Below are 26,518 nucleotides of genomic sequence, written 5' to 3' on the forward strand. Positions count from 1 at the left end.
ACAATAAAAGTGACAGATATATTGACGGCTACCGTGGGTCTAACGGTGATACGCAATGGCAAAGATAATTATAAAAGCTATGTTTTACCATTTTTACATTTTTACTGAAAGTGGGGATTATATTTGCAAACAAAATCAAACGATTTTCAAAAAACGTATTCAAGTTAGCTGTTTATTTAAGACAAAGTTGTTTCATGTGTTGTGGTCTATGCAGTCGCCGGGTATGTGCGGCTGGCAGTGGTGGGCCGGAAGTATGCTGTGACTGGGTAGGCGGTTTTCGAGCCGCACTTCTTCCAGTAATAGACGGCCTGGTGTAGACACACATCTTCGACGTCATCTGGATCAATATTTACATCAATACTATGTCAAACTTTATTGGTTGTGCAAAATTATAACGTGTTCGGAACAAAACGTATTATGAAGTCTGTAGCTGAACACTCCGAGACATACTTTAACGGTGCTTGGTGACAATATTAATTTGAACTACCTTAAGCAAAAATTTACATCAAAGAGTTTATGAAGCGGTGTAGGTATCAACAAAAACGGTACATGGTTATGCTTGCTTATACTTAGTTCTACGACTGACATTAGACATGTTATTCTGGTGTTATTGCTAACAAAATTATTGAAAGACAATTTGTTAAAATCATATTTAAATAGAAATAGTTACCTTATAAATCACTATTTAAATGTGAAACGAAGTAAAATATGTATTGTCACAATCAAATTTAAAGACCCACCGGTATGCAGATTCGCTGCTCCCCAAGCGTCGTAGAACATACTGCGAGGTTTAGGGATCATGTCGCACTGCTGGGCGTGGATCCAACATCCGGCACCTGATGTCCTAAGAGCACCTGTAATAGTGCAGTGCATACACGTGATTTAATCAGTATAATAAAATATCTGGACACGTTTGATATTGCGATTGTGAGTTATTGTAAAGAATAGTTACACTTATTTCACTCGTTCTCATTAATTTATACCAAACTTTCAACAATAACTATCCAAGTTGTTGAAAACATATAAAAAAACAATCGTTGAACATAAATCTTGACATGATGAATTCACAATATTTACCTGTTGGTCTGTAAATAGATGTCACGGGATGGTTTGCAAAAGATCCGCAGTAAGTCCACGTCCCATGTGCCCTGCTCAAACATGACTCTTCGCTATTGGCACCCCCGTGACTCTCCGCGTATGTGTCCCGGTATATAATTCCGGTTGTAAGCAAGTGACCGTCTGCTGGGCCCCCGTGGTTTGGGCACCCATATCTCGACATGAAACACCCGTCACCCGCCAGTGTCATCGCGCCTGGCGGAAACGAAACAAGTGGATCAGTTGTAAAACTTCAAATATTTTAAGCAAATAAATATATCCAGAGGATAATATATTGCTGCATAAACAAGTAATCAGAAAATGTATCAGGGTTAACCATCGCAATGAATAAAGTTCGCCTTTAACATATAAAAGTGCTATAAACATTTTTTCGGCAGTTTCTGATGTGTGACCGTGTTGAACTTACCGGAAGGTCCATATATTGCCACAACTTGTTCGTTATCATGGCTACCACAGTCGTGCCATTGATGCACAGCACGTTGGAAGCACGCGGTCTCGTTGTCGTCTGAGTGCGCATGCGTGTCGCGGTGTGTGCCAGTGGCGTTCGGGTGTGCCGTGCATTTTGACACGACAAGCCAGCAACCTGATAACATTTCTACGTTTGCAAACATTACACAACCAACGTATTTTAGAACAACGCACATACATGAAGGTATTGGGGTTGGGGTATTGCTTCCTTTGGCGAATAAATCACTATAAAGCACTTTACCATGAACATGTTATTGAACAACGTTAAATATTCAATCCGTTGGGTAACAACATTTACATGTTTAATTCACTCACTAGTGTTTACAGCCGTGCAATATATATAATTATGATATACGTTATTATATAATCTTGTGCGTAATAAGTTACCATTGTTGACAAGATTATCAAATTGCAAAGGCATTTATGTTTGCATGTCCGCTTTGATTGAATAACATATTAAATGGTCAGTTGTGTGCGTCATCATTTTACCGAATTAAGCAACCATTCAATCAGCTTTCGCCATTGCATCAATTATATAGACAATTATTCTACAGTATTTAAACGTGATTATGAAAATATCTGAACAAATATCTGAACACATATAAATGCTATACGATAAATGTATCCTAATAGCAGCAAAGTATTTGTACTCGCACACATCTGGCATACTCGTATTGCACAAGCTTATCGGATAGCAGCAAAGCATTTGTACTCGCACACATCTGGCATACTCATATTGCACAAGCTTATCGGATAGCAGCAGAGTATTTGTTCTCGCACACATCTGGCATACGCATACTGCATACGCCTATCGGATCGTCCGCTATAGTATATTAGGTACGTACTCGTCAAAATATATCACATTATTTTGCTCAACTCTGTTAAGGAACCTAATATGTGGCATTTATAGTCAATTTTTATACAGTGCTAACATTACTAACATAAACAATATTTAAACAGCAGTTTCAAAACCTGAGTCGGAGACGTTGTACAGGTGGTTAGTTCGAGCTCCATCAGGGATATATGCAGGAGCCGGCAATGTGGTCAGAGGCGCCTTTGTGGTACAGGGGGCTGTGGCCGGGTTCGAACTCAGAGTTGCGGGCACTAAGAGGTTCACATGTCTTAAGTGATTTATGAATACGTTTATATAGCTACATTTAATAAAAGATACAGTCTCTATGACATGTATATACCAGGACAAACCTACTAATTATACCGACATATGCGTTTTGTTAACACAGCCTCGTGTGACTTCGTTGAGCGTTTAATTTACAGATTTTTTATCACATTTATTTGTATGGTTCACATGGAAATCTTTTCTCACTCGCACCTCTGTTTAGGTGCACTGGTCCGACACGCAATTTGCAGCCGTATTCGCTAGGGGGTAGCGCCTGTACAAAGCCCACCTCGTTGGCGTAGTCCTTGGCAAAACACCGTAACCGGAAGTCGGAGTTTGCAACGTCATAGAAGTCCGTACTTCCAGAGGCCTGATATTGTTGAGGTAAAAAAGTAAAACGGAATACCCCGGTACTCAGTTTGAGCTTTGGTTCAATAGTATTTTACTGAGGGAATACTTACTAAATAAGGAAGCGATTTATTTATTTTATATGCACACTGGGTAGACACTGGGTAGACAATCCAACTTACCGCCCGTTTAACAAAGCAATTCTCGCTAACGTAACGAACATCTCCCAGTAAAAAAGATGACATTTTGAGCTTCAACATTCACATTCTTTTCTTTCCCGATTGCACATCATTCTGCAAAACGGCTATCCGTACAGAATGACCATATGTGTCTCAACGTTAGTCCATTTTACGTTCGATCAAATGTAGTAAATACAAATTATTTAAGGTTTACCAAAAAAAGAGAAATAAAATACGTGTCCAAGAAAATGTGATCATAACGAAAGAAAAAACACATTGTCGCCACACATAAATACGCTTTCAATTATCCCTTTGATACGCACGTCTGTTTCGATTGGGTTTTAAAATTGCGTGTTTGAACAACAATGAACGATCTTTTTAAATCCCGTTAAATATGCAACGCATGGCATTCCATTCAATTATACAAAACATATACAATGGCCATAAAAACGTCTAGGACAAATATTACTAATTATTAGTGGATTCTAATGTCCTCCTTTGGCTTCAAACGAACTACTTTATAGCCCAGCTTCTGAGCACAGATGAAATTTTACTAAAATAAGAACTAATTTATAGCAGAAGATTTTAGCATATATGGAATCGAATGCCTTCCAATATATATATATATAACTCATTGATAATCAATATAATTGTATAAGTCGTTAGCAGCTGGTTGGCTGAAATACACATATTCATTCATTTTACAAGTATGGTTCTGGTATGTACAAACATGGTATCCTAACCTCGATGCGACTGATACTTTTCAAGACAGAAATAAGAAGATTTTCTATCGATCTATCAACTTGTAAAAAGTCAGTGCAGTTTTCTTAAAGGGGCCTTTTCACAGATTTTTGCATATTTTGAAGTTTGTCATTAAATGCTTTATATTGATAAATGTAAACATTGGATCTTAAAAGCTCCAGTAAAAAAATCAAGAATAAAATTAAAAAAGGAAAAAAAATAGCCGGTACCAGGGCTCGAACCAGTGACCCCCGGAGTCCTGGAGTTAGTCTGAAGTAAAAACACATTAGCCCTCTCGGCTATTCCGCCGGATATACACAGGTTAAGTATTTTATACCTCATATAAGCAATCTTTGTAGTTTCGTTAATTTAAACGACAACAACAGAACTCTCCAAATTATTCAATCGTTTCGCGTTGCAACGCTTTATAATTTTTAGGTTTTCAAATCGTCAAAAGATACATATAATGGCTATATTGAACTATGGTAAATGTTCAGTAATACTGTTTCCTCACAAATATCATAACTAAAACGAAAATTTGCGAATCTGAAACAACTATTTTTAAATTTTGTCAATTTACCAAACCGTGAAAAGATCCCTTTAAAAGTCCCGATGTTATGGCGATAACACAATATAAAAGACATATAGATTCACAGAAAACACAATCGTGTTACATAGGTTTTAACTTTGCTCTTGTTGTAAGTTTATTCGTTCGTCTAGTGTTTGCTTGTATTGTCATATTGACTAATTGGATCGTGAATACAATTGGATGGTGTTTTTTAATAACATCGCACTACGTAATATGGCAATAATAAAACGTATAAATAGTATATATATGGGGCCGGTGTTCGTTTTACACTTTTCTTGCACAAACAAACCAGAAATGAATGCTCACATTAGACATTTAATTGACCTTAATCATTTTTTACTGGAATAGTGTTTGTTACGTGCGCCGAGTTAACATTCGTTACACTGTGTGTAAGGTGACGTTCTGCACCAGTGTGATTGAAGTACTTGTCTTTGCGTAAACACAATATTTAATGTTGAAGCTTCGTACTATGGGTATTCGTATGCATATTTATATTGGATATTTATGAACACACGAAAACAAACCGGCATGCCTTAATACATAAAAACAATACCATGTTCCATAAAATACACAGATACTGAAAAAAAAATACACATACATATAATTTTTTGTAAAGTCTCGTACCAATCCTACACACGGAAACATATTTCTCGAATTTTGGTAATTGCTTAGTCTCATGTGTGTCATCTTACTTACTGTTATCGTGTCGGTCACATTAAACAGCTTAATGTCGTCCAACGATCCTTTCTTTGTAGGTATATATCCCACTTTTCCAGTATTATATACAACATTATTGTGTATTTGGTTACCTGAAGTCATGAGTGAAAATCAAACAATCCAATTTTGCCGCTACGTTCATGGAAACAATTATATGTTTATTGTAACTTTTGTTAGCCGATCACTGTTACGAAATATGAAAAACACGCACCAAGTATGGTCGTGACAGACTATTTATTGTTATTGACATTCTAATGACAACTGGTTGAATAAGTTGTTGCGGACCATTGCAAATTACGATACACAATTATTTATATTTAAACAAAGAGAAACGTTTGCTCCAACAGAATTAGTACAATCTTATATATCACATCGCCGTTAATTAATGTCAATAGACCAATCGCAAAACGGTTTACTCTAAACAAAACTTAGACAAGACACGACCAGATACGTCTCTGACACGGCACACAAACACAGACCGTTACCTTCCGGAAGGCTTTTGTTGCGCTGCTCGATTATTGCAAGTTCCGGGTACCGCATTGTCCAGAGCGTGGAATTGTATGGTATTTGCTGAAATGTGACCGTTTAACAAGTATATGAAAGAGTATAACATCTCAGATATTAAAAAAAAACACTTTTGGAGCGTCCGATCCTTGTACATGCAAGTGTCGCAACGTTATTATAATAGTTTAAATACCTTGTCCACGTATTTGGTTATATAATTACTTAAGAAATTGATCGCATGCGTATGTATGTGCATTATCCGGTAATGCTTAACGGCAGGAATATGCCTAAAGTATTTTGTATGGAAGTTTTCAAGTAAAGACTTTTATCATATTCTGCCATCCTGTTGTTTCCTTTAATAAAACATTAAACATTGGCAACATTTATCGTTGAAACTAGTGACTGATTCCTCGATCATCGACAGACTTCTTGTCATCATATTTTTTTAATTAAACTGTATTACCTCACCATCCAATCTTCCAATTAAAGAGCAGCAGCATTAAACCATAATATCGAAATGTGTACGCACGTGTAGTCTATGCAAAAGATCTCGGTCGTTTTCATGGACAACGCCCCTTCCGTCTACCTGCATACTGTATCGTTTGGCGTCATAAAACACATTGTTTGATACAATATTGTCCCGCCCGCCACCTATGTTCACATGGACGTCGTTCTGAGCAAAAAACACGATTTTTTTTCATTGTTATTTCCTTTTATCAAACATGCCTGATGCCAATTTATTCAACACACATGTTTAATATAATATATATCAGCACATGTAATGCAATAAACCATGTCATACGAATGTGCGCGTTTGTGTGTGTGTGTGTGTTTTATTAACAAAGTATCTTAATATAGTGCATACAAGTTTTGATCCATTTACTAGCAATTGTATATTTATAACTACAACTAAGTACTTCTAAAACAAAACAAAAAACTCCGACACAACAACATTATAATATAACAACATCCCTACATTGTAGAATACGTTGTTCACAATGGTGGTACTTGAAGACTGGTCATCCAACATGACACCCCGAACATTCGATCCAGGGACCAGTCTAAGTGTGTCTGTCACGAGGTTGTAGCGTATTATATTCCCGCGCTAGAACACGAGGAAATACCAAGCTTTATTTGCTGGCATCGACAATACAGCAAGGGAGCTATATATCTCGTCAACATTAATATGACATTAAACTTTATGCATGAACGTTTTAATGATATATTAGTTTTTGTACTGGAAATGGTGAACTTGAAGCAAGAAAATCCATCAGTCTTTTTTTTAAGTTGTCATGCATCTCGTGCAAAACCATAACAAAACCGAGTATGAAAACATGACACACATCGAATGAGTACTGAATGGTTATATAATTCACAAATATGAAGGTAATTTGTTTCGGATAAACCAAAAGAAGAAGCGGCACATCTGAAGCGGCACATCTGAATAAGACGACCGATAAACAAATTTAGTTTACAATAACAGCAAACACAAGCGAAATGTTTCATATGATATAATACAAGAGAAAATAATATAGCCGGTAGTCATACAATAGTAACTTCATACAGATACGTTTTGATTAGTTGTGATTTAGCAATTTAGATAAATCAGACGTTTGTGACTTAAAAAAATTTGGCGTTATATCGTTAAAAGCTTTATTAAAAAGTGAAGAAAAAAACGGCATGTCATTTTATCGAAAGAAAACACACACTTTTCAATAGTCGCGACAGTTGAAAAAAAAAAACACAAAAAGAGGAAAAAAAGACAAACATAATCGTGGGCTGCCTAAACATGTAAATAACAATAAATTCGACTTATACGATAGCTTCAATTGCTGCTATTTCTCTACTAGAAATTGTACAACAACAGCTACTATTTCTTATACTACTACCACTACAACTAGAACTTCTACTGCTGCTCCTACTTCTGCTGCTATTCTTACTACGTTTACGTCTTGAACAACAGCAACAACTACTAAAACATCATCCATGATTTCATGGTACGACTCTTAATTCTAGTAAAAAAATAAAAAATAAAGAGATTCTTAATATACTTAAATTAATACAATATTAATTACATCTAAAACATGATAAGAGTATATTAAACTAAAAACTTATTTTGTATTGTATTTACTCCTCAATAAACGTACAATGACCTCATGGATTAAAATAACCTTCCCTCTTGCCTCTGCTATATTGGTTCGCAAAAGCGCTGGTCTAACATGAGCTATATACATATTATGATTGTGAAGGGAGCTGTTTGAATGTTTATACTGAATTAATATCTTCAGAAAAATAATTTTATGAGACGCCTCTTATATACAGATTTTGAGCCTCTGTGAAACCACATGGCTATTGACGTGGACAATTGGCCAGTCGCCAAATACGCGATCGCTCCGCCCACTGAGTTGTGTTTTCATAAAACGCTTATTCCATTACTCCGACAGTCTTTGTTTGTCGGGACATGTGACCGCAATAAACGAAATCTGATTGATTATTACGTGAGTTTGATTGACAGCTGGCGAGTGGTCTATTGTTTCGGGTGAGTACATACCGTTGTCCAGTCTCTACCGGTGTGCAGAGCCCCACAGTCGGATGAGTTCACGCACGTGTGGTGAACGTGGTTGTATTCCATAACTATGTCATTGCCCTGAAACAGTAATATTAAAATTATTATTATTTTCGTCATTGGTTTTGTATGCATCTAATACTTGTTTCCACCTGGTTTAGTGTGTCGATGCTTAACAAACCTTATTGTTTGTCGAAAATTAACTTTTGAGTTTTAAAGGCTCTATAAAGGTGAAGATCCGTAATTATTTACCGATTTTTAAATATGTTTTTCATATTTTATTTATAAAGGTTATCAAAAAACAATATATATATATATATATATATATATATATATATATATATATATATATATATATATATATATATATATATATATATATATATATGCTATTGAACATTACAATAAAAAATGAGCAATACAACTTGTTTTGAGCTCAAAATAAAGTGTCCTCCAAGTCAATTGTGTTCACAAACAATCAGTTTATTTGCATCGCTGTTTACTCGGAAAAGAGAAAGTGAAAGTTACTCAGGTCACCAAAAATAAAACAATGATTTTTAACGTTTTCCGGTATCACCTACAAAGTAGGTCTCTTCTAAATGGTTAAAACGTTTGTAGTGATCTAATAAGTTACTTTATGCTGGTTAAAAGTTGTTTAAAATAGAATTAAAATTGAATTTTCTTTCGGCTATTTTTAGCATATGTCACCGCTCTGAGGCTACACATCACGTTAGTTGCAAAAATGTAAACATTTCCTCCAATTATGAAACGGGTTAATCTTCCATAATTCTTGACAACGTTGTATCTAAGCTGTTTTATTAGCAGTTTTTATGCAAGAGTAACTGAAATCCGGTTAAAAATCAGACCATTTGATATGCATATTAATCTGATTTGTCACCTTTATAGAGCCTTTAATAATAATCATACGTAAATTAAAAAAAACTGCTTTTCATTATGCACTTTAAATGTAAACAAATAAACATGGTAATCTGTATTTATTACCATATACCAGATCCCAGTGTACTGTCCGTTGTAAATTGTGTTGTGCCTGATCAAATGTCCCACACCGTAAAGAGCCATTGCGTGGTAACCAACGGCCCCAAGGCGAGAAAAGTCGTATATCTCGTTGTTCTCAATCACTGCTCCAGACGACTCGAGAAGCGCGCGATTACCGCCTATAATCAAAACGCTGACTGCGTTAAAAAGGAGCTGCAGAAAAAATAAACACGATTCATATGAAGTATCATTTTTTGAAGGATCGTTATTAAATTCTTCATGCGTCTTCGATCTGAATTAAGGTAGTGCACCTCTAATGATTTCCCGCGATTTCTTCGAAGGTTGAAGAGCCTACTATTAGGTGCCGTAGCCTAGTGGTTAAGGCGATAGACTAGAAATCTTTTGGGATATTCCCGCGCAGGTTCGAATCCTGCCGACGACGTATACTTTTTTGCGACGCGTTTTATTTATTTTCTAACGTAATTTGATTTAATATGGCATATAAGCTATATTTATTGTTAAATATGTTGCAATTTTTATGCACATTTTTCAATTATTAAAATTAAAACAACGTTATGGCGAAATTGGGTGATTTACTGTTGAAAATACGAACCATGCATGTTGCATTTTTATTTTTATTTCAAAAAGTAAACGGTTAATCTGTCTAGTTCTTGGTATTTTTGCTGTATATAGTGTTTCTATAAAAACTAAGTTTAAAATATGACTTAAATGATACTATTTTGAATTTTATGACACTTTGTTTTTAACCGACCCAATTTTTACTTGGCTGAAATCACTTACATTTCATGGTGCTCTTCCATAGATAAAAATTTGTAAAAAATAAATGTCTGTAAAAGAATACTTATTTCATCTTGTTTAAACTTCAAACACCTTTACAGCATCTGTACACACTAACTGCATGCCCATATTTGGAAATTTGAATGAATTATGGAACTTTTATATACCCCAGGGGTGAAAATAAACTGGACAAAAGCCGAGCGTGGGGGTGGTTTTGAAAAAATCGGTATATTTTTTTAAAAAGCGTGGAAAGCCTACCTACAAATTTGCATGTAGTTCAGTGAAATGATGCTGATTAAGAAAATAATTAATTAGATTATATTTGGATGTGTGCCCATTAGAGGTGCACTACCTTAATCCGTCGCTCACTGTGCATGTATTTGTAAAGCGTCTGCATTTTAAGTTTCTATTACGATGCGAAATAACAATGTCTAAGAGAAGTCGAAAGCGATTGTTGCGCAAAAATATCAGTCGATCGCAGAAGATTGTACTTTTGTCTACGATTAAAAAAACCTTGTTGGTGTTCTGCTAAAAAAGTAGTTGAACAAGAATGTCTCTCATGTAGTTTCATCAATGTTTATTGTCCTTTGTCAATATGTCAGTTCTTTACACTCGACCTGTGGGTTCATTAAATAACTGATATACTTCGGTACAAGTATGAAACAACTTGAATAAATCACAATTATTACATACACACCACATCAGTTCTTTACACTTGACCTGTGGGGTCATTGAATAACTGATGTACTTATGAAAAAGCATGAAACGACAAACTACAAAAAATCACAATTATTGCAAACACACCACATCAAACATCTTAAGCAGTCAAAAATGTACATTCTTACATTGTTAAGTTGGCTAATTCGACTATTTGTCTGCATGGAATGGACAATTAAGTATAAGAAAATATGCCACTTCTAATTTGAACACGCTAATTTACATATACTATATAGATTGCAAACCAACGATAGTTTATATGACTTATTGATAGTATACAACTATGTTTTAAGCAAAGTAAAGGGTACCGGATAGAAAAATGCCACCTCCTACGTCATGAATCATACACTGTGTGATTGTGACGTCACGACTGTCTCCAGTCAACATAGCACCTGTTAAACCTAAACAATCCTTAGGAATTTAGTATAGCAACAATACTTCATAGCAAATAATTTTTGTATATGCACTTATGTATGCTTTACCGTATGGTAAATACATTATAATGCAATAAAGATTCTATCACCAGATCATTCAAGTGATAGGAAATTATTAACAAAGTACGACTGAAAGCGGCTAATACTAATTCGATAATTCAGTAGTTCTTCCTGAGTGCCCTGAGCTTATATGGGTGCATATGTACAGCTCATCGTTCGTCTTGATTAAACCAAATTTAATGTCAAAATAATAAGTCTCAAGTTTGTCTATCGAATTCGGAATTTCGCAATACTCGGCTTTTCTATTACAAAAACTAACACAATTTCATGAAAAGTTGACGTGTTTGAAACTTTGGATTAATATCATTATTATGCGAGCACACCACATCACGTAAGTTGTTTTAATTTGCGCATAAGTGATCTCTCTCTCTCTATATATATGATATGTTTGTGTTTATATATGCCAGAAAATAGTTTATGTTGCTAATATTACCGATTAAAGTACCGCCCATATTTTGGGCGGAGGACTTGACATGGAAAATGCCGTTACCAGTTGCAACTTCCAGCGACCCGGAGGGTAAATAGCTGGGAGTTGGATTATTGCAACTAGATAATTCAGCATTTATTAAAATTAATGTAATTTTGATAAATCCATATTTACCCGTGTTTCTGATCTCCATGTTTTGTATCTGAATGTCGTGCACGTTTACACCGTAGATCCCGTGGCCTCGACATGCCTCGAGGGTGAAGTCGGTCAATGTTATTTGGTGAACATTTTGAACTATACTGGATGCGAAAATAATATTTAGCAGCACCACGTTTGCATATTGGTGCTATGTCGCGTGAGTTGAAAATATAGCACACAAGTGCATACATAAAATTATACGATAAGCTTTACAACTTTATTTTGACGAAAATGATCACATTTGTATTTAATGACCAATGCGAATATTTCATCGGATCCATAAAAGACGACATAGTATCCACAAAACGAAATGTATATAGCATTAAATTGAGATCATAAATAGACCAGTTCATTGTTATTGTTTTGATTCCCGATTGTGGGGCATGTGCAATGCACTGGTAGGCAAAAGCATGGGTTACAGTAACGCAAAACATATGGATAACGACACTTGTGTAGTCAATAAATCGAAAAGAAACTCCGAAAAAACAACACCTATTTCAAAAATATAATAATTAGTGCCAAAAGATTTATTAAAACATGTATTTGCATCTTAAGAGAACGCGTCATTAGCATCAAAGTAAAATTTGACACAACAAAGAGCTCTATGCATTATCCGTATTATTATTTGCAGAAAAGCTTCAATAAATTACAATAATGTAACATCTTATTATAAAATTATAATTATCAATTGAATGAGTACACTAGAGTAAAAAAAAAATGGGTGATTGAATGTGTCAGGGGTTCATTGAAAATACACGTACTACAAAGGCCTTTTACAAGCAAAGTGCAAGTTTAATTTGGATGTTTGTTTTTTTTTACAGAGAATGACACTATTGAGGAATATTATCACACAACTTAAAAACACAACGTCACATACATATTGTTTTTTTTTTTGAAAACATTATTTACCCCCGTTGGTGTCAAACGTAATTTCTTGTTTTTATGATGTCGTTCGTGCATTGCCGTAAAATTAAATCTTCATACGGAATGACGTAGTTTTAATTAACCAATACATGCTAAATACGTTAAATGTTTTTACGCACATTTTATAATTAATAAATACTTTTTTTTTTATAAATTAAACGAGCTAGTATCTTTACGGTGTAAAATTTTCGATAATCTATAGACATTAAATTTTATCAATATGTATTAAACATCAATTTAAGCAACTGTTAAGTATGTCGGCGGTAAATTATTCAACCAAATAACTACTTAATACTACCAGAAAGTGAAGACATGGTTGCATCATCAATTGTGTTTAATGACCAGACTGTCATCTGCCACCCAGTGTGGTTGATGACAACATGTTGTTAGTTGGACAATATCTGATCGAAACGAGATAATCGGATTATGCAGAACAAAGGGGCAATTAAACACCGGAGTACAAAGGCTTACACGATTTTAAGATTGATGCAAACAATAAAATGAAAAATATTGCATTAAATTAAAAGTTTATTTTATGTGTCCACGTGTTAGTTTTCCCAGACCAGGGTATAGGTCCCTGCCCAGACAAATAAGATCTACCATTATGGTTAATTTGTATATGTTTTTTATTTGGAATTGACCTATTTATTGCTTGTTTTATTTTGTTTGTTTGTTTCAGTATTAAAAGTAGAACAACTTGTTGGCATATGGAAAAATAAAATCTAAATATAATCGTTTAAATATAAACGATCACGCTCTTTTTCTCCCCATTGATTGTGTCTTTCTTTTGTCTACCAATGCAGTCCGGATGTTAACACGCAGGTGCACGTGACGTCACGCGTGAACTGGTCAATTGACATTTTCTACATATTTTCCATAAACGCAATACGTGAAATGTACATTCTAAAATAAATCATTCTAACTTATCCGAATAATTGTTAGTTGTATATTCTTGCATACATATTAAATAGGACAAGTGCTATATTGAAACTCATGGTATTGCAAAACAACACGAATGGATATATTTTAAACAATTTAAATTGCTTCGTCATAAATGGTGAGTAAAATAAAGATAAGACCAAAGAGAATTTATAGCAATAGCACGACTACTTCACTCGCCCAAATCAGTTAATAAAGCATCTTTTAATAGGATACGCATACAATAATTATATTCGCCTAAACGACATGTTGGGAAAAGCTCTTCTTTAAACAGACTTGAGTTTTTTTGTGGTTGTATAATATTATTTTAATGCATTTTAAAATCATAATTGGATTGAACCAATGTCTTCCGCGTAAGGAGCGGATACATTCAGTTTAGCTTGTTATTTTAAACGTAGTGTTTGTTAACACAGGAACTCAGAAAGTATATTCACTAGGTCAGTTCACCAAAGTGGTCACTAGTGTTAAATAATAACAACTAACACCTTTCAAGAAGCTTAACAGTGCTTTGGAGCGCTTTTGTGGTTGACCTATTAGAATGCACGAGAATGACTAATCCTGGGAACTTGTATTATATATCATAAATCTTATTAACAGCAGTCCTTTCAACTATTAGCTTATTTGAGAGGATTTTAAACAATTGTTTTTTGTTGTTGTTTGTTTTCGCAATCTGTGTATGCAGCTTTTAGAGACGCATATCGGTACTTACTTGATACAGTCGTTTATTAGGGAGACGTAAGTGATGTCAGAGGAATTGATGTTACCGTCTTTATTTGGCATCCACACGTAGAGATTACCAGAGTTCTTGTCCATGTAATATTCCCCCTAAAATGCGAATTGTGTACTACAACATTTTTCGTAAACAATGCGTTACAAAAAATGTATTATGTCTTAAAGATCATGGTAATCGCAATATTAATAGATGTTTGATGTTAGTCAATTGTTTATTCTGAAAAATAACAATTGGTTGGTCAGTAGAGATCTATTGTGGTTGAACACGTTTACTCCAAAACCATCGTACACAATATCCCTATCAAACAAGAAAAAGAGATCAATGCTTGATTAAAGAGATACAACTCGTAGTGACTCACAGGCTGGTCCAGCTCCGAGAACACGTTGTAGAAGCGGAAATAGCCTCCTTGATCATCACTGCGAACTTGTTCTAGAGGCCCTCCAAAATGACCTTAATGGCAAAGAAAAATACAATTATTTCAAATAAGCATTGTTCTCGATAGCTTTGATATTCATGTTAACAAATGACACAAAACTGCCCATAGCGTATAATTCGTTACTTCTTGGTATCTGGCAGATTTAGTCGTGGTGAATTATTTGATTTACAAGAAAACAATAAGAAAATAAAGACCTTTGATAAGTTCCTCGTACCTTATTTGTACCACCCGGCTAATTCCCTTGCCCCGAATGATTGTTTCGATCCAAAAGTTATGCATTGCTTCAAGCAAAAATTTTAGTTTTTGACTCAATAACAAAAAATCAAACAGAGATATGGTTCTTGAACTCAAAACGTCCTCTACGAAATTTCATGTGTATACCTGAACTTCGTTTTGAGTTATGGCCTGCACATTAAACGTCCACTATGAAATGGGACTTCGAAAAGATCAATACCAAGACTAAAATCAAAACACTTTCAATATGACGAAAAAAGAAAAGTTCTAAAATACCGTATGTTTTACAATTATTTATTTATATTAATTAAAATATCACGACTGGTATATTACATTACTTAAAAAAAGTTAATATTTTCAGTATATTTGGTCATAAAATTTCGCGATGTGAAATCGAAAGTATATCGCGAAAATAGGCGACATAACGATATACACACTATAAATAACGCTAGTAGATTTATAATTTTCTATATTAGATATATACAATTCACTACGCATGCACAATTTGCATTCCTGGGTTTACCACGTGACGATGATGATCAATCTACTGGCGTTATTTATATGTAACTGGTAGTGACCTGGTAGACATACCCAGTACAATTTATTACCAAATATACTGAATATATGAAAACTTACCAACTTTTTTCAAGTTATGTAATATACCAGTCGTGATATTTTAATCAATAAAAAAATAATAATTGTAAAAGAATACGGTATTTTACATCTTTTCTTTTCTACGTCATCGTGGTTGACAGTCCCTTTTACATTTATTCTTTATATATATATATAAACATACATGCATATATAAAACGTTAAATTTTAAAATCACTTTTTACAAGAACAAAACTGATAAAACGTGTGGTTCTTGTTTTCATTGTGTACTATGCATTTTTTTTTTAATATCAGTTTAAACAAGAGATGTGTTTGTCAGAAACACTATGCCCCCTACTGCGCCGCTTTGATTTATTATATTTTTTATTTTTTTTACAAGGGAAGTAATATTGTTTAAAGGGATATAATAACAATATTTCTAATCTTGTAAAAATGATCTGTACCTGCAAAATGATAAATAGAAATTATCTCCCTTTAAAGCTTATTTCTTCCCTTGCATTTGTTTTTTTTACATTTGACCTTGAAGGATGACCTTGGCCCTGACCACTCAATATGTGCAGCTCCATGAGATACACATAAATGCCAAATATCAAGTTACTATCTTCGATTAAGCAAAAGTTATGGCAAATGTTAAAGTTTTCGGACGGACGGACAGACAGACGGACGGACAGTTCTACTGCTATATGCCACCCTACCATGGGGCATGAACAGTTGTATTTAATCCCGTTAATACTAGTCTTTAAGGAGTCATGCATTGCTCAACACATATAACTAAAGGGCAATAACTCTGCCCATCCATTAAAGCTCTTTATCGTAATATCAAGTTTAATTTGAATTACTTCAATACCTCCAGGTTCGATCTTCGCAAATGAAGCTTGGTGGGCGGCCGAATATAATAACGGAAAGATAGAAGGACGGACGAATGAATAATATATAATTCGCTTAAACATTGTTCTGATTTTTACACGATTTTATCCAAAGCCATTGTCCACCATAAAACCAATTCTAGGTGGCTTTTGAAAGCTGAATGGGGCATAAAATACGTAACATATAACAATTTGGGCTCTCCTGAGGGTATAGAAATAGGGTTTAAGTTGTTTTTGTGATTTTTAAGGTCATATTTAGCATTTTGACTGTGCGTTTACTAGATTGTGCAAGGCGCCGACATGTTATGTATAACCATCGCCCTCTTGACACTCGATTGTGTGGTTACAAGGGATAGTGAAATCAAACCAACGCCTCTTTAATTTGGTGCCAACATCTTACATATTGACTACAGATCCGCTAAATTCATAAAATTGTAATTATATTGTCCGCCATTTGGTAGGGTAAACCTGCAAATTGGACAGACTAATAGTAAGGGTTAATGAAGACATTAACTTAAATTTCGTTTGAGTGTTAATTTATATGACATGATCCACGTTTTTCCCGACTATTGCTGTTAACGATGGGTTTGAAAATATACAGTGTCAGATCACATCCACATCCAAGATGGCGGATTCGAATGCCGTTTCGAATTATTTTCGATTGGTTAATGTTGTGACATTGCTCCTGAACCTAATTTTCCTTGCTTCTTTCATTTCAATCGTCACCTTCGTTTCGGCTTTCTGGTAATCTGCCCTGTTTACTTCTAATGCCTAAGTGCCCGTCTTTCTGTCGCATGGGCCATAATTTCGGTCGTAAATCATGGATTTTACTTGACTAGTTCAGGCCGATGACACATGGCTTTCTTGATGTTGTTTGTGATGATGTCAACGTCATTTTCGATCTTGGCCAAGACTGCAAACTCGCCTCCGATATGTGCGACCCTAACAGGATGACCTTGCAAAACCGGACGGTCATTGAATGCTTTTATTTATTTCGTTTTCGTAAAACTAAGACGGATTGCATTTGACAAAGCAATTATTTGCGAGAGATTATTCATTAAGACTTAGCTGAAAAACAATAGATTCTATATACTATTATATATGTTAAACAGAAACGGACCTGGAATTGATCCATGATAAACACCGACAGGAATAGACGACCAGAAAGAAGAAAACGCATTGTTTCATTCACAAGGGTAGGACTAAAACAAGCACAAGATTGAGGGTCAAATATAAAAATAGAAGACAATTCAGCAATTCGATCTTGATGACATACCTTTTTAATGCTGTTTATTTATCGCTAAAGACCGGGCGGGTCTCTTTATCGTCATAATGTTCCTTTGTCGTGTCTTCATACAGGTATGCTAGCTTCTTTATTGTAGGGTCGGCTTTTACGAATTCGGAATAAACAGTTGTAAGAACGGTTTCTGTGAAAAAATAATTATACCCGTGTTTACGAACACAACGATTCATTACTTCCCCAAGCAGCTGAGTAGGGAGATTGGCCATTATTTGGACGGATCGGAATGATACACCTAACTTAAAATGTGCATGACCAAATCCAGCATCAACATTAAGTGAAAATATAACTAAATAACAGTTAGTGAAAAAAGATCCAATGGGCTGGCAAGTTCCTTGTCTAACAGTCGTTGAGCTAGAGAATCCGGACCGCTGGTAACCAAGGGATTCAATTGAAAAATTATATTAAGAAATGAAAATGGTAGGCAGAACTGACCCACTAGAATTTAGAAGCGTTATTAGTTCACAGAAATAGGCATTTGGCTAAAATGGAAGACATCACTGGTCATACGTTATTCACAGTACATATTTTGGTGGTAAAACGTCATGTTGATAGGTGTTAATCAATATGTGCAGCCGTTCAGTCACATAGGGAGTGCGAAAAAGTAAAGCAACCGCATGAGATCCGCTAATAAGGTTCTGCCATGATGATTAATATCTTCAGAAAAAATTCGGCAGAAGCAAGTCGAGAAACATTAAAGTAAGGATTTAAGGTCGAACGAAATATGTATTGAATGCTTTACTATGTCGGCGTTAAATTGTATATAGTTGTTAAACAAGTACAGTGGAAACCATTTTAATAAAAAAGTGTATTATGCAATTGAAATATCAAAACATCGTTTGCGATTTGGAATTCTTTGCGTTTAAAGGCACATTATTGTAGCTTACATTGTTCTGTTAAAATGTGCTTTGAAACTTAAAAATAGCTTTTATATTATAACAAGTGTAAAGTAGCCTGGATCAAGAAAATATGCCCTAGGTCGCAAGTATGCACTAATTGTAGTTTATGCTTTACTATGACATCTTGTTCTCGATAAACTCGAACATAAAAAGGAGAAGAATTCAAGAGGCGATTTAAACTCACATAAAAGTTAATCGCATCTACAAAATACATAACACGCGTGCAAGACATAATGAAGTTCGTAAAGAACATACACCACCAGTAATGTTATAATATGACAACTGTTGTAATGTGGAGTTATTTTATTAGAATAACATGCTTATACTTTTAATATCATATATACATTAGGGTCACATATAATGGCACATATCCTAATGTTATGAAGCAACTAAGCTATTTCAAAATATTTGCTTTCATCAGAACGATTTTAAGTGATGTCTTTAACATACAGTCATGTGTCTGAATCGTACACGTATTGTTAAATCTGCCATATACTATATACTTTTATATACAGGATATTTAAACCCCTCATTTTTTTTTATTTGCTTTATATGTCAGGATATATAAGATATACTTGACACACAGATATGTTGTGTGACCTCAGCGTTCAAAAGTTGCTTATGTAAGGTATGTTGAAATAAACAGAATATGACAAAGCAATCATGTCCAGAATCAAAACATCGAAGATAAACGTAATCGATGTCAAGCAGATTATTCAATGCACTTACTTGAAATTAGTTACATGTTATAAGGAAGGAACATGGAAATAAGCAGAAATAACATTAGCATTATTATAGAAAAGCGACTTTATTATTACAATGATGTTGCGCTATGAATGTGTATTTCAACTTCAAATGTTCCATCTTGATTATTATTTGTTTGCATGGAATTAATTTATTAGAATGATGTATTGGTGTTCTTGTACAAAATTGCTCGATGCTTTTTTTCATTAAACTTTGATTGAAAATCAGTCTAAAAGATATTTGTTACAACACGTCGTACTTCTAACACATTTTAAGAGATAGAAAACAATCTCGGGGAGAATAGTATAATGATTTTTGTTACAGCTTTATACAGCGTGAGGTAGATGTTAATAAAACCTGTGTAAAGCATGGTTGAAAACTACCTATTTTAAACGAAACATTAGTTAGTCCTTAGGCTTGAACATTATTATTGTACATACAGTTATCATATAAAAAAAGTTAATATGTTTAAGGGTGTGAGGATAAAGATCATATTATAACGGCACGTTCTATTGTTTCAGTGGACTGTGTATAGTTTATTCGTTTAAATATATTACAACAAAGCAATAAGTTATGTCACAAATTTTATCCACAGATTAAGGCCTTCATAAGGACTAAATATTCGGGGAAAAAGATCTTCAAGATTAAAATCAATAAGAATAATTACTATAATCGCTATAATAATATTTGTAATATCAATGAAATGTTTGCTGTCTGAGTTAAACGTTTATGCCTTCTATACACGAATGAGTAGGTGACTAAAATATTATGATTATGATACTTGTTTCTTCTGTGAAGTTTCAAGTATTCAACAATTGTCTAGATTACTCAAGCATACGTGAAAAAAGCCTTTTGATGATAATCGAACAAACACGTCAAAGAAAAATATGTACATATACGTTTTGCTAACGGGAGTCCATGCACGACATATACACGTTTCCGAGCTCAAATAAGCAGGTGCATAATCTCTCAACATTGTTACTATGTGTGGAGATATTTGACTGGTCGAAATTACAAATTATATAACTAAATGGTGTATATTTCTTTGTAACTGTTAACTACTGAAGACTCGTATCGGAGTCCGGTGGCCAGGGTCCGGTTTAATGAGAGCGACCATGGTCGGGCGACTATGGTTGTACAAGCGAATAATCGTCGTGCGACGATAACCGGGTTTAATAGAGAGCAACGATCGTTAACCGACCGCGCGTTGTTCGACATACTGTCGAGCGACCGCAGTCCACCCCTCACACCACGACTGTTTGTCGCTTGAGAGTCTCCTGCAGGTGCACAGACGGCCTTGGCACCGTCACAGACTGTCTGGGAGTCTCCTACTGGTGCTGCAGGTGCCCAGATGGTCTTGGCACCGTCGCAGACTGTATAAGAGTCCTTTGCAGGTGCCTCGCCGGTCTGGGAGACTGTCTTGGCACCGTCGCAGACTGTCTGGGAGTCCCCTGTAGGTGCCCCGCATGTCTGAGAGACTGTCTGGCACCGTCGCAGACTGTTTGAAGGTCTAGTGCAGGTACCCAGACGGTCTTGGCACCGTCGCAGACTGTCTGGGGATCTACTTCTTGTACCTTGAACGCGAAGAGTGGTCAGTCTAGTGCATTCCTCTTTATGTCCCGTAGTTTTTGTTTTACATGTGTCTGCTGTCCTCAACGCCACCACACACGCGTTTATGGCTGCCACAATCTCCTGCTACTTTTTCCGCTTGTTTGCCTCGGTCACCAATTGCCCGTTCTTTCCCTGCAGCAGGTTCTTGTTCTCGATAACAAGCTCTAAAAGGATATCCATCTCTTTTTTGGACCACGAATGACACTCGAATCGTTGCTGTCTTCGTCTTCCATTTTTCGTGTGTATTTTCGCCGTCGGATGTTGATGGCGGAAGTGGTAATTTTCCTAAAAATAGCGACTACCACGACCGCAGTCGACTGACCACACCGTCGTGCGACCACAGTCGCGGCAACTTGCTCCTTGAACGCGATGAGTGGTCAGTTGGCGGCCGACGAGCGTCGGTCGACCACACAGTCAACCGACTACAGTCGGGTTTTGTAGTTTTTCATTAAACCGGACCCAGGTAAATGCGATAGGGCGCTGTGTACACACGTTTTGCAATTGTCATAGTTCTCCATAAACTGGCACCAGTGCATACTTGTCTTTTACCTCGGCAAGGATTTTATGTGTTTACGTACATTGAAGAACACATCACCACACGCCTTGGTAAACATCTCGATCACGAAAACTCATTTTGATATAGCTTATGTAATATCTCAATATTATTATTTAAGCTGTTAATCAGGTCTAACAAGCTTTAAATATTAATGTTTTAAAGCACGTTATAGCGATTTAAACGTCAGTGTCGTATTTTCTAGATCTTAAACGAAATCGTGATGATGAACGAAGAATGTTTAATGATATATAAATCACTTTATGTCTGAAAATGGTCGCAATAAATAATATTTTTCTAGATGTTAATTCGTCAACATACTATTTGTGTAAACATCTTTTTTAGTAAGATAGTATATAACCTCTTCTAAGACACCCGTTGCGGCATAAGTTTCTCAATTCTAGCATAAACAAAGTAAACCTTAAGTTTCACCAGCTTAAGATTGTAGCAGGTGGACCTTTCTCTATGGCAAATTAAACAATACCAAAGAAGTAAACGAATCACAAAACAGGCTTCAAATGTGTGGGAATATAAATTCTTGAAAAGTGAAAAGCTATCTTACCAATCCTAAGTCCGTACAGTGGGTTCTTTACCACAGTCACGGTGTTCGTCGAGGCATTAAGACTTGCAACCTTCACCGACCTGTCCGCCCAACTCCAGTACCTGTAACAGAGATTACAACTACAACTGTACGATGAACTAAAACGTTATCGGTTGGGAACCTTATATCAATCAATGTCTAATTAACCCTGAAATAATTGAAGATAGCCAAGGCTTAACGACCTCATGCCGCCTGATATTTTCACAAATATATAAACCTATGTATCACAATTTATATAGCCTAAAACGTGTGAATCACATAACGGCACTGGTATATTTGTTTATGAATGTGCCAGGAAATAGCGTATTGTTTGTGATAAAAACCTTTGAATTAAAAACGAGTAAAATTAATTATACAAGATACTTCAGTTTAGTACTTGCTTTCTATACTTGCATAGCTTAACACACATGTACATTCCAAAAGCCAATAGCTTGGTTGTCTGTGTGATTCTTACCAATAGCCGTATACCCACAAGTCCGTCTCTTTGGCCCATCTCGCTGGTACCGACGAGTTGTACCGGAACCTGGTACCGTTAGGACCGTCCGGAACCTCAATTATGTTGATGAAACCCTGGCGATGCATTTTAAGGACCGGTGAAAGTAAATTTCATCGCACACGTTAACCGAAATGTGTACAGTATTTAAAGAGCGCTTATTAAGTGTTGAACGGACGCTTGCGACGGCGCTTTATGTTGTACATACACGTACCAAACTTCTCGGTCACGGTATTTCATCTGGAAAGCATACATTTAATACATTTAAAAATCAAAACAACCACCAACTTATATCTCTCAATCTTTTCAACTTGCCTCATTTGGCCACTGTGCAACGTGAAGCGGTTTCCCATTGTAGAACACTTCTATCTGCGCTGGGTTTTGAAGTCCGTTAAATCCGAACTCTTGAATTGTTCCGTAGTTAGTGATACCCACATCAGGCAAATGTACCACTCGGATCTATACATTGATTCACTCGTCAATTGTGGTGTAACGGTATCATACGCTAAATATATGAATATATCGAAACGTACCGCTTTAACAAACGGAACCAGGCTTTGCCATGAACAGTTAAACACCTAAACACTTATTGGTAAAGGCTCTATGTCTATTCATCCAACCTCGAAAGCATCAAAATGCACTTGTTTGAAAATTCGTAACACGATAAACGTGCGGTTTTGAATACACTCGTTTTAAATTAATTACTTAACATCCACAAGCAATGATTGGCTTCTATTGCATATAAAGATAATACTTTCAAGTATGACCATTGTTTGAACAAAATTGTTTTGATCGGAGGCGATAACTGCGATCACACATGGCATTTCATCTAAACATTCATTAATAATGGTTAATTATGTAGACTTATGTCGCTGAAGTGCAATGGATATGGTGTCCGCCTAGCGACCTGCAGGTCACGGGTTCGATCCCCACTGAGGGTTCTTCAGATCTCCCCAAAGCCATCAAGTACTGGTTCTAGACCCAGGAAACGGACTCGAGATCGTTTTAATAAGCCTGAGGCGTTCAATCGAGCTTAAAAAATTAGGTTTTAACTAAACGTAACTAGACTTACGTGCTGTCGTGCATTGGGTGGCAACTTGGCAAGAACGTCGTGGTCGGTTATGTGCTTAAAATTCCGGCTTTCGATTGGTTTACCGCCCGTCTGAAGGGAAACATTCCATTATAAATACAGAATTACAATATGCTTAATATTAATAATTGAATATTGTCGTGTTGATAAATATTTTCAAAACATCGACATTAAATGCGGATCTTACATGCAAACAGACCAATACGATGCTGCAGTACTCTATCCAATTCATCGAACGCCTAAGGGAGCACTGACGCTACCTATCTCTGTTTTTCAAAAACCTTAAAATCAAAATTGGATGGACCAAGTGGATGGCGAAAAACGATCCGATGACGTTGTTTACATTAACCTTAGTGTAAAATGTGTAACGCGTAAGATCATTTCATACATACAAGTCTGACAATCGTCACAAACCACATGTTATTGTACTCGCTTATGAATAAATTTCTTTACGCTATCGTTTGCTGGCAAAATATTTTAACTCGATATAAAAGTAGATGTTCGATAAATATGTATGCTTCCCGAATTACGGCAAACCCTTTTTGTGACCTTGATATTTGATTGCTTCATTTGAAATAATATTCTAAATTATCTTTTGCCAATACCACCCGGACTACTTATTTGTATGATATAGTGAATGCTCTATATATTGTGTGGATTCTAGTTCTATGTTGCAAGCCTTTGTGATCTTTTTTGACATAAAAATCAACGAGCATCTTCCTTTCCTGCCCAATAACCAGCTTAGAAACATGACCTTTGACCTAATGATCCCAAACGTAAAAGGCATTAACCTTTCCACACAGTAACCACTATACTTATTTGCATGATCATAGATGAGGAATTTGTTTTGTCAAGCCTTTGTAGCCTTGATTTCTGACCTGTTGATCTCAAAATCAGTAGGTATCTTTATTTACTCACAAGAAACCATAATGACAATTAAGATTACTACGAGTCACAGAGTGATCCACAGATGTAAATATTGCGAGGAAACCATATTAATGATACAAGTCCCTATGACCTTGATATTGAACATGATAACCTCAAAATGTATACGCATATTCATTGCTAACCAAATACCCACTTTACAACGGTATGTCAATGATAGATATTGTGCGGAAACATGTACCCTGAAACTAGAAACTTTAACCGTGGCTTTTGACTTGTTTCACACAAAAAAAAGATTCATTCTTTTCCCCAAGTTACCAATTTAGATGATCATAGGTTAAAGCGTTCTCTAGAAATCAATCAGAAACATAATTATTGATTCAGTTCATGTGACATTGAATTTAAAATCTGTAGTATAACCCTACTATTTCGTCTTTTCTTTCATGTAACAACTATACCAAGTCTCATTGTAGGTTATAGCGTTCTATACTAATAGTGCCTAAACGAATTTTCTGTGTCAGTTTCTGACCTTTTACTTGATGACTCCAAAATCAATAGGCGTTTTATCGTTATCCCAAGAAATAAAAAAACAACATTGTATTATCATAGGACCAAGCATTATCAATATAGTCTGCTGACACGACGCCCATTTAACATGGACCTTCGAGTTTTACCTGTTTACCTCAAAGCAATACGGTGCCTACCACGTATTTGACCTGTATTTGACCTGCATTTGATACGAACGTTCTTTACATACCACAAATACGGCCTGACATTAATGCGACAATATAATATACATTTAACTTATATGGGCTGACGTTATGAAGAGTATATGCCCATAGCACGTATATTACCCTAAGATCAATCTACCGCGTATAATGGTCTGACGTTGGTCGGACGTAATGCACATTCTTATATGAGGCCTCCTACTGATACGAACGTATGCAGATGTTTCGGATACAACTTGACATTGAACCGAATGTAGTATACCTACCACGTATACAGCCTGCCGTTGATACGAACGTATGACGACGTTACTGACGTTAATCTGCAACGTTGCAGCAAGATCGTGATGACCTTTCAGTAACTCGATGTAGGCCGCTGGAAGTTTGGATCAAACGATAAAGGTATTTCATCTCATTTATCATTCATTTTCTTAGGTTAAATCCTCAAGAAAAATAAAAGTGAAGCCAAATTGTATTTCAGGCCTTTGTGTTATTTTGCATTGTAATTTTCAAATATTTTCCATATTTGTTCATATTATTCATAATACTCGATAATAAATCTATATAATGACAATAATCCTAGTATTCAATAAAAACTTAGGACATGATGAGATACTTAGATTCAATAAGACTTTATAAGACATTCAACTCACTTGAAATTTATTTAAAACAAAATCATTCTGCGTTGTCTGACGAATGAGTGCGCCTATTCAGCAAAACCATAGCAGCAACTATGAAAAAAACTGCTGCAACATAGTACAAGCAACAGTTAATTCTTTTTGATGTACACAAGTATTCAAATACAATTGTATACGCACTGGAATACTGAGCTCCAATGAGGCTTGCAATCGCATGTTGTATCGTTTTGATGGGGGTTGCTGCATCTCTACTAAAAATA

At 35.5% G+C, this 26,518-nt stretch overlaps 2 protein-coding genes across 3 annotated transcripts in view; one reads left to right on the plus strand and one right to left on the minus strand.

The window, feature by feature from the left end:
* The window catches only part of LOC127863458 (uncharacterized), a 95,344-nt gene that overhangs the window by 14,075 nt on the left and 54,751 nt on the right, over positions 1-26,518 (plus strand). The window lies entirely within an intron of this gene.
* LOC127863457 (uncharacterized) overlaps positions 83-26,518 on the minus strand; it is a 28,121-nt gene continuing 1,685 nt past the window's right edge. The window contains exons 2-23 of one of the 2 annotated variants that reach the window (XM_052402989.1): positions 26,439-26,506; positions 25,890-25,996; positions 23,993-24,082; positions 23,236-23,379; positions 22,882-22,997; positions 22,389-22,489; positions 14,930-15,021; positions 14,548-14,663; positions 11,952-12,076; positions 11,165-11,257; positions 9,348-9,520; positions 8,331-8,426; positions 6,756-6,884; positions 6,309-6,452; positions 5,761-5,845; positions 5,255-5,367; positions 2,915-3,071; positions 2,557-2,688; positions 1,523-1,699; positions 1,078-1,311; positions 741-854; positions 83-337 (exon numbers count right to left, since the gene is read on the minus strand). In XM_052402989.1, the coding sequence (XP_052258949.1) occupies positions 207-337; positions 741-854; positions 1,078-1,311; positions 1,523-1,699; positions 2,557-2,688; positions 2,915-3,071; positions 5,255-5,367; positions 5,761-5,845; positions 6,309-6,452; positions 6,756-6,884; positions 8,331-8,426; positions 9,348-9,520; positions 11,165-11,257; positions 11,952-12,076; positions 14,548-14,663; positions 14,930-15,021; positions 22,389-22,489; positions 22,882-22,997; positions 23,236-23,379; positions 23,993-24,082; positions 25,890-25,996; positions 26,439-26,506 (2,737 nt within the window). In that variant the 3' untranslated portion in view covers positions 83-206. Of the gene's footprint in view, positions 338-740; positions 855-1,077; positions 1,312-1,522; positions 1,700-2,556; positions 2,689-2,914; positions 3,072-5,254; positions 5,368-5,760; positions 5,846-6,308; positions 6,453-6,755; positions 6,885-8,330; positions 8,427-9,347; positions 9,521-11,164; positions 11,258-11,951; positions 12,077-14,547; positions 14,664-14,929; positions 15,022-22,388; positions 22,490-22,881; positions 22,998-23,235; positions 23,380-23,992; positions 24,083-25,889; positions 25,997-26,438; positions 26,510-26,518 lie in introns of both variants that reach the window. The other variant, XM_052402988.1, reaches the window with a different exon arrangement.

The sequence above is a fragment of the Dreissena polymorpha genome, unplaced genomic scaffold (assembly GCF_020536995.1).
Source record: "Dreissena polymorpha isolate Duluth1 unplaced genomic scaffold, UMN_Dpol_1.0 chrUn009, whole genome shotgun sequence".
Classification (NCBI taxonomy): Eukaryota; Metazoa; Mollusca; class Bivalvia; order Myida; family Dreissenidae; genus Dreissena; species Dreissena polymorpha.